This window comes from Oryx dammah, unplaced genomic scaffold (assembly GCF_014754425.2).
Source record: "Oryx dammah isolate SB20612 unplaced genomic scaffold, SCBI_Odam_1.1 HiC_scaffold_3, whole genome shotgun sequence".
NCBI lineage: Eukaryota > Metazoa > Chordata > Mammalia > Artiodactyla > Bovidae > Oryx > Oryx dammah.
This window is the reverse complement of record NW_024070187.1, coordinates 29489519-29502368: the sequence shown is the minus strand read 5'-3', so window position 1 is coordinate 29502368 and position 12850 is coordinate 29489519. Positions and strand designations below refer to the sequence as shown.

The following is a 12850-nucleotide window of genomic DNA, read 5'->3' as shown; positions in this document are numbered from 1 at the left end:
GCATATATAACTGTACACACATACACACACACATCTGTTAATTTGTATTATTTATATGCTTTCTTAAAAATTGTTCCTTTTAAACCATTAGAATTTATAAGCCTTGTCTCTTCTACCATGTTTTAATTGCCTGTGGGTGAAGAACAGGCCTTCTGTTGGTTTTAGTCCTTTACAGTTGTTGCAGTTGTTCATTTATGTATTGATCCCAGTTCATTCATTCATTCATTCTGGACACTGTGTTAGTTGCTGGGGCAAGGAATAAAACCTAGTTCCTGCCCTCAGGGAGCATCCTCTATAAAGTTGTTCACAAAAAATTCTGGGAACATGGAAAAGAGACATGAATCTGGATTACATGGAGGGGCAGTGGGGAGAGGTAGTTGGGGAAGACTTTAGAGCAGTTGACTCCTGGGCTGCATGGTACCGAGTAGTGGTTGCTAGGTGAACAGGGGAAAGCAGAGATGAGAGTGAGGACAGGCTGTGAATGGACAGATGCCTCACAGGGACAGTGAGGCAGTCTGGTATTCACTGTAGTAAAGAGAAAGGCAGAGGATGGTGACAAGTGAGGCTGCAGGGAAAGTGGAGACCACTGGAAGGACCTCTATGTGGCGCTTAGAAGCTTGGACTACACTCACTGATGGAAGAAGAGGAAGATCCTTGGAATGATTTATGCAGAGTTCTGATCAAGTAAGATTTCAGTCCTCAGTGGCCTCAGAAGGATAAGACATTTGGTGGTTAGTCCAGGTGGGAGGCCTTGAGGACATAAACCAGGACAGTATTGCAGGGATAGATACGAGGGGGCGAAATCAGGAACCAGGAATGAAGCTTCAGCAGAACCCATCATAACCACAGACGAGGGAGAGGAAAGCCCTAGGATGATTCTTTTGTATCTCCCTTATATGACCGGTGACCAATTTCACAGTATTCTTAAGCAACACAGGACAGGAGAGAATATAGGGAGTTCACTGGCATCTGTAATGTACCTCTGATACATTTTGAGTTAAATATGATTAATGGTTAGCAGAGACATCTGGATGACTAGAAATACTTCACCATCCATATTCGATATTAACCATATCTCCTCTGGAAAACATTCTCTCCCGTAATCTATCATAACTCTTTCACTGGATTACAGTCTGTGAATTTTTCTATTTAACTCTGTAGTTTCAGTCCAGCATTTGATCCATAATCTCTCCATAAAGTGTAAGTGAATGAGTGAAGAAGTGTGTGGATGGATTACTTTTTAAAGTGAAGTGCTTTTTTGAGGAGGGGAGGGGCTTCCCAGATGGCGCTAGTGGTAAAGAATCCGCCTGCCAGTGCAGGAGACCCAAGAGATGTGGATTTGATCCCTGGGTTGGGAAGATCCCCTGGAGGAGGAAATGGCAACTCACTCCAGTACTCTTGCTTGAAAAGTTCCAGGGACAGAGGAGCCTGGCAGGCTACAGTCCACGGGGTCACTGAGTCCGACATGACTGAGCATGCATGCATGCATTTGATTATTAGGAAAAGCTTATATTTGGTTTATTCTCATTCTGATTCCCTTGTTTTAACTCCTAGTACCTTCCACTGGAAGAGTCGTAAGCAGTGGGCCATCCACAGGAGCTGTGGCACCAACTAACTCAGCCAGAGGGCAGCCTCAGCCCAGTGACGAGGACACTTTGGTGCAAAGGGCCGAGCATATTCCCGCAGGGAAACGAACTCCGATGTGCGCCCACTGCAACCAGGCTATCAGGTTGGTCATTTGATTTAAAGTTTTTATTGAGAAGGCTTAGTCCCAATGTTGATTTTTTTTTAATATTTTGAAAGATTAGAAATTTTATTAATGAGAATATTTATTTCTATGTAATAGTTATTATGCAGGTAGATACATTAGACATATTTGTTAGACCCTATTTTAATGAAAAGTAATTCTGGGCTCTGTGAAAATATAACTAAAAATATCAATTTAGTCAGTTATTCATTCCTATCAGAACTAAGAAAAATAATGATTAATGTGGCATTTCAGAGAATAATGAAATATTAAGACTCAAAGGGACCCCATAGAACTTCATTATTTCACAGATTAGAAAAGTGAGGCCTCTCATTTAGATGAAAAGTAACTAATGATGTAAAATAAAGAACTTTGAGCCCTAGAGAAAAGATTGCATTTTCACACTAAGCCTTGAGAGATATAATTACCTTAGGATCTATTCATAAATGCTATTAGGTCATAACATGCTTCTTTAAAATATTTTTGATCCAAATGTATTTTATTGTTTCTTAAATTCCAAAAAGCAGAAAAGGCTAAGCTCTTAAGTGAGTGTACTACACTAGCACTTATTAAACCTCAGCGTTTCTGAACAAGTGACTTTTAAAATGTTATGAGGTTTAGGTGTGAATGTTAATACAGAGATCCCACCAGAGGACCTTGCTGCCTCTGTGAGTTGCTTGCTGGCCGTAACAGATGATTACTTGAAATGACTGCTCAAGCTCCCTCCTCGTTTTTAATTTACCCTGTTTTGTAATAGTTGAAACAACAGTGTCTCTAAGGTTGAATAAGGTTAAGACTTACTTGCATTTTCCCCTCTTTTCTTACATAATTATTGCTTAGGTAATGTTTCTAGTTACTACTTAAAATGGAGCTCAGGGAGTCTCAATATCTTATTTAAGAACCAAATATAAATACCCTTCCCCTTAACCCACTATTAAATAATAAATGTGTCAAGAACACAACACAGAGTATGTGATTTTTTTTTTTTAAGTAGCTTTTGCCTCTTAAAGGTAGTCCACTTTCGTTGTGACATTTCCAAACTATAGGAAAACAGAAAGCAAAAATAAAAATTCATATATAATTACACCTCCCAGGATACCCACTATTAGTATTTTGGTTCACAGTTTAAAACACACACAAACACACAAGGACAGATACTGTTTTCTAGAAATGGAATCTTAACATGCTATTTTATAAGCTGTTATTTTTCAATTAGTTTGTATTTTCCACAGTGAGTACCTGTTGTATGAGAATTAACCAGCAGCCATGGCAGGAGTAACAATGGTTGTGGTGAGGAGGAAATCTGTAGCAGTTTTTGAAGCCTAGTGTAATATCTGACACACTAAAGGCATTTGGTGAATGTCTAACCTGAACAGATCATACATGACTCTAGACCCACTCATCATTTGGTCATAGTATCTTTGTGGTTACAGTAATTTTTTTTTTAAGTACTAGTATCAATGGGTCTTACAGAAATATTTAAACTAGTATAGAATCTAGTGTGCTACTGCTTTTTCTCAATAAATAAAACAGTGTTTCAAATTACTAACTCTATGTAATGTTATGTTTTTAGAGTTAATGTTAATAAAAATAAGTTTTGACTTATTGTTTCTATAAGTTATGACACTTTGGTTTCCTAGACTGGTATATGAGGATAATATGATTTAGATAAAAACACCTTTTATGGAGATAGGAGTCAATGCTGTTAGTGTGCTGTTGTAAGCAAGTAATTACTGGGTGGGTTAACAAAATGTGAAATCATATCAGTTTCTGATTCTTGTTTGATCAGCAAATTCTGTAATATCCTATGATCACCACTGCCAGCACATCTGAAAAACTTAGTATGGAGAAAATATGAAGATCAAAATAGAAATTACCTTCCCCACTCCTAACTGCCTTGGTTTCAGTTTTTAATGCAACACCAGAATGTGGTGTTACGTACTATCTTCTGCCAAGTAAAATAAATATTATATTAAAAACATGAATGGCCATCACTTATTGCCCCCTCATCTGTTAACTTTTATATTGCTCTGGATTATCCCAGCACTTGTTATCAGTTAAGCATTAGAGCTTCATTTACTAGAGAAGTTAATAGGAACAGGGATTAGCTCATGTTAAGATCCTATTACAGTAATTAACATAGCATATTTGCTTCGTGTTCAAATGCTGAAGCAGCTTGAATAGAGTGTGGTCAGTTCAGAGACCTAGGCAAAGAAGATTTTCCAGTTCTTGGCTGCAGTATCAGTATCACTTACCAAACCTAGGAGGCATCAGATCAAGTGACATTCTCTTAGACACCTGTTTTAGAAACAGGCTGCAGTTGCAGGCTTGACACTTTCAGTAGAATATTGTAACCTGGCAGTTTAAGATTATTTGTAATTTAAATTTGCTTTATTTGTTTTCCACAGTGTCATTTATATTATGTTTTTATAATTTATATTTTTAATATTTATTTTCTAAATGTTTCAAATTTTAAAAAACATTTTTAAGTAAATGTAAACTAAGGCAAATTTTATGTTTTATTGTTTTCTTAGAAAAAACTTTGGATGGTTTCAGAAACTTGGATCTATATATTAGTACTGAACTGATTATCTCTTACTGAACATATTTTTAGCTTAAAACTCCATAGATCATCTTCATCTAATGTTAATATTTTTGGTTTATTTGAATCTGGGAAAGATTATGAATGCTTTTCCTAAATTGTATTATTTCATGGCAAATAGATGTGGAAATAGTGGCTGACTTTATTTTGGGGGGCTCCAGACTCACTGCAGATGGTGATTGCAGTCATGAAATTCAAAGACATGCTTACTCGTTGGAAGGAAAGTTATGACCAACCTAGACAGCATATTAAAAAGCAGAGACATTACTTTGTCAACAAAGGTCCATCTAGTCAAGGCTATGGTTTTTCCAGTGGTATATATGGATGTGAGAGTCGGACTATGAAGAAAGCTGAGCACCGAAGAATTGATGCTTTTGAACTGTGGTGTTGGAGAAGACTCTTGAGAGTCCCTTGGACTGCAAGGAGATCCAACCAGTCCATCCTAAAGGAGATCAGTCCTGGGTATTCATTGGAAGGACTGATGTTGAAGCTGAAACTCCAATACTTTGGCCACCTGATGCAAAGAGCTAACTCATTTGAAAAGGCCCCAATGCTTGGAAAGATTGAGGGCATTAGAAGAAGGGGACGACAGAGGATGAGATGGTTGGATGGCATCACCGACTCAATGGACATGGGTTTGGGTGGACTCTGGCAATTGGTGATGGACAGGGAGGCCTGGTGTGCTGCAGTTCATGTGGTCGCAAAGAGTCGGACACGACTGAGTGACTGAACTGAACTGAGGCAAAACTTTGATTAGCTAGTTGCTTTTTACAGATGGATAGATTGTTACATTTTGGGAAATTCTACTGAAGATCTGATTAAGTTTGCTCTAAAACATTTCCAATCCATTTATGATAGAAGTACCATTTTTTGATTCATATGGGTGAACAGATTAACTATTTGGAGTGTTGATATAATAGAACAGAAGATCAGAATACTAGTACAGCCAAAGCCATATTTAATTTCTCTGGTAGAATAGGCTTATGAAAATACTAGCTTATTTTTGGAGTGTTATATCTAGTGACATTAAAAATCCACTCGTATTATATGGAGTTAAATGGACCATTCACATTTACCTGCTCAGCATTTTGATGAAAGAAATAAGGGATTCATGGTGCTTGAATTTCTTCCTTGATATGGAATGCTTTAAAAAAAAAAAAAAAAAAGGAGCCACGATGCTATTGTCCCATCTTTGCTTACAGTCCAGCACCAGAAAATCACATTGAGACAACTCATTGTTTCTTCTGGTGGCAGAGAAAATTTTAACAGCATTGATTTGTTTCTTACTTGTTTTCAAACTTTTCTCATAAGGAGGGCCATCTCAGTTACCCTGGAGAGAAGCCAGCAGACTTTTTGCCTTAGCATCCATTTCTGTCTCTGAGAACTCCATTATTAATAGATTTTATTTATTTTCCCTCCTGGTTAAGATTTTACTTGAAAATAAAAGACTTCTTGACTTAATGTGTTAGTCCCTCAATTTACGGAAACAGCAAAGACATAGATGTTATGAGCAAGACGTAGACCAAGATTTTAGACCTATTATAAGGGAAAAAATGGGAAGAACAAAATGTTCAGCATTTATGTGATATAATAATATGGTGCCGTTATCATCCTGTTTTTGGATCATAATTGTTTTATGTGTTCTTGAGTGCATGCTTAGTCGTTGAGTTGTATGCGACCCTTTGGACTGTAGCCTGCCAGGCTCCGCTGTCCATGGAAATTTCCAGGCAAGAATACTGGAGCAGGTTGCCATTTCCTACTCCAGGGAGTCTCAGCCCAGGGATTAACCCCACGCCTTCTGCATCTCCTGCATTGCTAGGCGGATTCTTTGCTGCTGAGCCCCCCAGGAAGCCCTTAGTGTATTCTTAGCATCTGCCAAATACTATATTATCATTTTACTTGAATTCTTAGTAAATTCTCATAACCTTATAAGGCAGTTATTAGAATTGCCTCAGTGTAACAGATGAGAAAACCAAGGCACAGAAAGCTTACATATTTGCTGAAGTTACATAGATAGTAAATGGTAAAACCTGCATTTGAGCCCAGATCTGTGTAACTTTATATTCATGCTTTTAACTTGCACTACTTAGGAAAATGTTATAGTATTATATTATGATAACTAAGAACTATAGAACTTAAATGAAGGTCTTTAAAATACATACCAAGATATATTAATGTGTTTCCGTTTCAGTTCAGTCGCTCAGTCGTGTCTGACTCTCTGCGACCTCATGAACTGCAGCACGCCAGGCCTCCCTGTCCATCACCAACTCCCGGAGTTTACCCAGACTCATGTCCATTGAGTCGGTGATGCCATCCAACCACCTCATTCTCTGTCATCCCCTTTCTCCTCCCACCCTCAATCTTTCCTAGCATCAGGGTCTTTTCAAAAGAGTCAGCTCTTGGCATCAGGTGGCCAAAGTATTGGAGTTTCAGCTTCAACATCAATCCTTCCAGTGACCATCCAGGACTAATCTCCATTAGGATGGACTGGTTGCATCTCCTTTCAGTCCAAGGGACTCTCAAGAGTCTTCTCCAACACCACAGTTCAAAAGCATCAATTCTTTGGTGCTCAGCTTTCTTTATAGTCCAACTCTCACATCCATACATGACTACTGGAAAAACTATAGCCTTGATTAGACAGACCTTTGTTGACAAAGTAATGTCTCTGCTTTTTAATATGCTGTCTAGGTTGGTCATAACTTTCCTTCCAAGGAGTAAGCATCTTTGAATTTCACGGCTGCAATCACCATCTGCAGTGATTTTGGAGCCCAGAAAAATTGTTGGCCAGTTTCCACTGTTTCCCCATCTATTTCCCATGAAGTGATGGGACCGGATGCCATGATCTTCGTTTTCTGAATGTTGAGCTTTAAGCCAACTTTTTCACTCTCCTCTTTTCATCAAGAGGCTTTTTAGTTCCTCTTCACTTTCTGCCTTAAGGGTGGTGTCATCTGCATATCTGAGGTTATTGATATTTCTCCCAGCAATCTTGATTCCAGCTTGTGGTTCCTCCAGCCCAGCGTTTCTCATGATGTACTCTGCATATAAGTTAAATAAGCAGAGTGACAATATACAGCCTTGACGTACTCCTTTTCCTATTTGGAACCAGTCTGTTGTTCCATGTCCAGTGCTAACTGTTGCTTCCTGGCCTGCATACAGGTTTCTCAAGAGGCAGGTCACGTGGTTTGGTATTCCCATCTCTTTCAGAATTTTCCACAGTTTATTGTGATCCACACAGTCCAAGGCTTTGGCATAGTCAATAAAGCAGAAATAGATGTTTTTTCTGGAACTCTCTTGCTTTTTTGATGATCCAGCGGATGTTGGCAATTTGATCTCTGGTTCCTCTGCCTTTTCTAAAACCAGCTTGAACATCTGGAAGTTCACGGTTCACATATTGTAATATATATAAATATTGTGACTACATATACATGTAACCATATATACTACTGTATAAATCAGGAAAAAAGAAACAACTTAAGCAGACCTGCCATATCTTAAAAGTGTGGCAGTGTACTCTTCTTCATAACGTTATAGTGGGTGAGTGAGAAAGAAATGAGTAAATAACAGATTGAACAGTTATGAGTTCTTACTTCCCCTCCAAATGACTTTGTACCGTGTACATACACTCTTAGATTCGTAGAGATGACCCGGGGAGTCAGGGGTTTACTTTTCCAGTTTCTCATCTAATGTGGAAATACAGTCATTCTATAAGCAGTGCTCACTGAGTATTTTATGTGCCACTTCCTGTAGATAACAGTGATACAGAAATCAAAGACATACTCCCTTTCTTTAAGGAGGTTGCTCTTATAAACTGTTGAGTCCCTTCCCAAATTCAGACTCTATTTGGAGAAAGGGTCTTTAAGAGGTAAAATGAGGTCATTAAAATGGATCCTAAGCCAGTATCACCAATGTTCTTGGTAAGAAGAGGTCAGGACACAGACACACACAGAAGGAAGACCAGATGAAGATGGGTATCTAGAAGGCAAAGAGAGAAGCCTTAGAAGAAGTTAACCCTGCCAGCATCTTAAGTTTAGACTTCTAGCTTCCAGAATTGAGAAAATAATTCCTGTTGTTTAAGCTACCCTATCTGTGGTGCTTTTTTAAGGCAGTTCAAGCAAATGAATACAGTTATACTAGACAAGCAAAGCAGCAGCTGTATGAGTGTGGTAAGTCTTAACAGATATATATCCAGAACCTGTTGGTGCAACGAGTAGAGATGGAGATTATCTAGTTTCAACAGCCAGTTACTTTTATTTGAAAGAAATTGCCAGCAATAAAGTTTAGTAGTCTACTTATAAAGCAGTACTTTTATACAAGAAATATACGTTGAAAGCTTACAGAGTGTTAGCTAATGGTAAGGTGGGCTTCCCTAGTGGCTCAGTAATAATCAACTACCAGTGCAGGAGATGTGGGTTCAGTCCCTGGGTCAGGAAGATCCCCTGGAGAAGGAAATGGCAACCCACTCCAGTACTCTTGCCTAGAGAATTCTATGGACAGAGGAGACTAGTGGGCTACAGTCCATAGGGTCACAAAGAGTTGGACATGACTGAGCGATTTAGCACATGTGTTACATATGAGAGTTATTAAGAGAGTAAATCCTGAGTTCTCATCACAAGAAAGAATTTTTTTTCCCCTATTTCTTTAATTTTGTATCTATATGAGATGGCACCTGTTGTGGTAAACAAAAAAAAGAAGCATTTGTATTCAACCCATATCCCTACTAGCTTGTACCTGTTGAAATTTACAGTTCCTTTCATCTTTCTGACTAAGCTGTTCTTTTTCTCTGAATTCTTACCTACCTTTGCTTTCTTTTTTTGGCATAAGTATCACACCAGGATGAACACACCACAGCTCTTCTCTCTGCCAGTCAGTGCTCCAGCTCAGTCCCCTCCCTTCCCTTGTCAGTCAGCAGGCATTCAGTGAGGCTCACAGTTGCAGAGGACTCTGAGAGGGAACCGAATCCTTCATTCCACTGCGCAGTTAGCTAAGCCTTTCGTTCCAGTTCCCAGATGGAAACCCAATCCTACCAAGGACAAGAAGAACGTATTCAGTGTTAATCCTGTGTTAATGAATTTGTTAAATTAGTCTCTGCTGACACCGAGATGAGCAGACTTTGTCATATGTAAGAAATTTTATTATTTATACATAACTTCAAGGGCACTGACAGGGAAGGTGCTCTTTCAGCTTAGCCAAGGAGAATCTGTAGGGGCCTGTCCATATTAGAATGGAGGTGTGGCAGGAGCGGGGTCACTGTCAACTCACTTTTTAAAGGTGCAGAAGGATTTTCTCTAGTGTCATTAAGATCATTCACTGTTCAGATTTGATAAAGAAACTTAAGTAAATACCTTAAGATGACCCTTTTGATGGACTATTTATTTATAGTGGACTCTGTCCCAGAAGGCTTTCAAAAAGACTCTTTAAGAATAGCTGCAATGTAAGAAAACCTTCTAAAACATATAAAAGGAAGCAAAAGAAGAATGAAAATCATGGATGGGGCTTTTAAAAATGAAGAGTGGAAAGAAGTTTGTCGTTGAGTCTGGACAGTAATGACCTATGTACATCCTTGCCTGTGGTTAGGATTTGGCTATGAGCCTTCTGTGCTAAGTCGCTTCAGTCCTGTCTGACTCTTTGTGACCCTGTGGACATTAGCCCACCAGGCTGCTCTATCCATGGCATTCTCCAGGCATGAATACTGGAAAGAGTTGCTCTGCCCTCCTCCAGGGGATCTTCCCGACCCAGGGATCAAACCCGTATCTCTTAACGTCTCCTTGTAGGATCTAACAAACAGCACTTTCCACAGCTGCTTCTAGGAAGAGTGGGAGGGGACTTTGTGGGACTGTCTCCTCTCCCAAGTGCCAGTGAAGACTGAAGGTGTCACACCCAGCACCCGTCATTACAGAACCATGCTGTGCAGTGGGCCAGGCCCAGTCTGCTCAAATTCGCAGAGTGGAGTTGTATGCTGGTCTGAAGTGATCTCAATACATATCTTAGAAAGTCTAGGAAATAGTTGTATGTTCCTCAATTGGCTGTTCTCAAATGTCTTTTTTTACCCCCTCAGGTGAAGTTTGTTAAATATTTGGTAGCACTGATAGGCTTGTTTCAAGAGGAAAACTTTCTTCCAAGTGCATGCTAATACTTACACTTCAACAGAATGTGGAAATCGAGGTTCAACTGACTTGTTTTGTGAACTGAGGAATCAGATAAAGATACAATAAGGATCCTGGCCTCAAGGGGCCATCCACCCTTCTGAATGAGCTGAAGATGTGCCCTGATACATACTACCTAGTAAATAGGTTTGAATCTGCTTTAATGTCTAGACAAATGGTAGCATAAAACCTCGAAGTTCCACCATCCTCTGCTTCTGTGTTATGGTCATAGTCAATTTAGCATGGCAGATTTTTCAGACGAACATAATAAGATACCCACCTGGTGAAAAGTGCAGCGCACTCCTAAAACTTGGTCACTTTGTGCCTGTCCTTTGAGCTTTTGACTCCTTGGCTTATCTTTGAAGGTAAACTACTTGCCAGATATATATTGAGAAAATGAATGAAGTGTTAAGTAGAACTGTTTATAAACCAGTTGAAAATAGAGGGAAAACCTACCAGAAGTGCCATATTCTGTTACATAATAAGTGATCTATAGATCTTTTATTTTCTGGTGAGAATTAATTAACAAAAGGCATTCCTTACTAGTGGTAACAAAAATGATACCCTAAAGTTTAAAAATAATAACAATAATAAAGTACCTTTCTCAAATGTTGAAAGTTGCTTATGCAAAATGGCATCATAATAGCAATAAGAAACAAGGCTCAGACGGTAAAGTGTCTGCCTGCAACTCGGGAGACCTGGGTTCAATCCCTGGGTCGGGAATATCCCCTGGAGAAGGAAATGGCAACCCACGTGGACTGAGAATCCTAGTAGGCTGCAGTCCATGGGGTTGCAAAGAGTTAGGGTCGCAAAGAGTCGGACACAACTGAGCAACTTCACTTCACTAACAAAAAGTAGGGTAAAAAATGGGGCTTCCCTGGTGGCTTGGATGGTAAAGAATCCACCTGCAATGCAGACGACCCATGTTTGATCTCTGGGTCAGGAAGATCCCCTGGAGAAGGAAATGGCAATGCACTCCCAGCAGTATTCTTGCCTGAAGAATCCCATGACAGTGGGCTGGTCAGCTATAATCCATGAGGTCACAGAGAATTGGACACAATTGAGCGCCTAAGCACACACACAGGGTAAAAATTACTTTCTTACACCCCACAGAACACATTTTAATCATTCATCAAAAGCCTTTCAACTTGCTTGATTCTCAGAGAATTAGGTGCTGATTCTGAGAAAACAATATATTTGCAAAGAATTTCCCAGCAGGAGATAGTTACTGAATACAAAGGTTATTGTCAAAGGCTAAAAAATGTTTTAACTTTGTGATGCTCATTGCTGTGACTTTTCCCATTAATTGTCTGCCTAAAGTTCGAATATCCAATGCTTACTAAGAATTAGTTACCCTGTGGTCACTCAGTGATAATAATTGATGGTAATGTAATCAGAGGCAGAATATCAGTTGACTAGAGCCATGTAATAGAAATCAGGAAGTTCAGCCTCTGGCCTTCATTCAGTCAATGATTTTATGATATATGTCATATCTTTGAACATTCTATATCTCAGCTTCTCCATCTGTTAAACTGAGTTCATAATAACTGTCCTGGTCTGTCTCACAGGAATGTTGCATGGACAAATTAGATAAGTGTAAAAGTGCCTTGGAGGTAAAGCCACTCTATGAGTAAAAATTAGTGTGATGTAGCTACTGAAAAGTGTGTTGCTGAACCTAGAATAGTTAATCTCCACAGGCTTCATGACTAGATAAAGCTTCATAATGGATTCTTGTCAGGCAAACGAAACCCATCTTATCAGTTCACGGCTGTATAGTATTTAATGGAAAAGAAATCTCTTTACAAACATTTTCTTACCTTGATACAAATGTGCATTAAAAATCAGTCATGTTTGAATTAAATAAAACCTTTCTAAGTAGCTTTAAGTCACCTCTAATATCCAGTTTATAATTTCCGTATTCTTTTTGGAGGGTGAAGATTTGATATGTTTAATAAAGTTGTGAAATAAGTATATGAAACAATGTATGGGGAAGAGAAATTGACTAGAATTTTTTTTCCCCCAGTAATAATTATTACTGTTTTTAAGACTCTGACATTACCAAATTGAGATTTAAAAAATTTTTATTTTATAGAAATCTCAAGCTCGCATTTCTGCCTAACCCATGTATGTTCTCCTGGTTACTTCTTTTTCTGTAACAGTTAATATTCTCATCAGTTGTTATCATGACACACTCAGTCATTGCAGCTCAAAAAACCTAATTACCAGATCCCTTGAAGACAGAAAACCAGGGCCTTTCTTGAAGGAGTTCCTTAAGTGCTTATTCCTCTTGCCTGTCCTTTTCACTTCAGTGCACAGAGAGTTCTGTGTAAATTGCCAGCACCCACATGTTAAGTCCTT

General features: G+C 38.9%; 1 protein-coding gene across 9 annotated transcripts in view; it reads left to right on the top strand.

Annotated features, from left to right (window-relative positions):
- Positions 1-12850, top strand: part of PDLIM5 (PDZ and LIM domain 5) — a 235916-nt gene that overhangs the window by 202622 nt on the left and 20444 nt on the right. For all 9 annotated transcript variants that reach the window (XM_040237832.1, XM_040237831.1, XM_040237830.1 and 6 more), the window contains one exon: positions 1555-1729. In XM_040237832.1, the coding sequence (XP_040093766.1) occupies positions 1555-1729 (175 nt within the window). The remainder of the gene's footprint in view (positions 1-1554; positions 1730-12850) is intronic.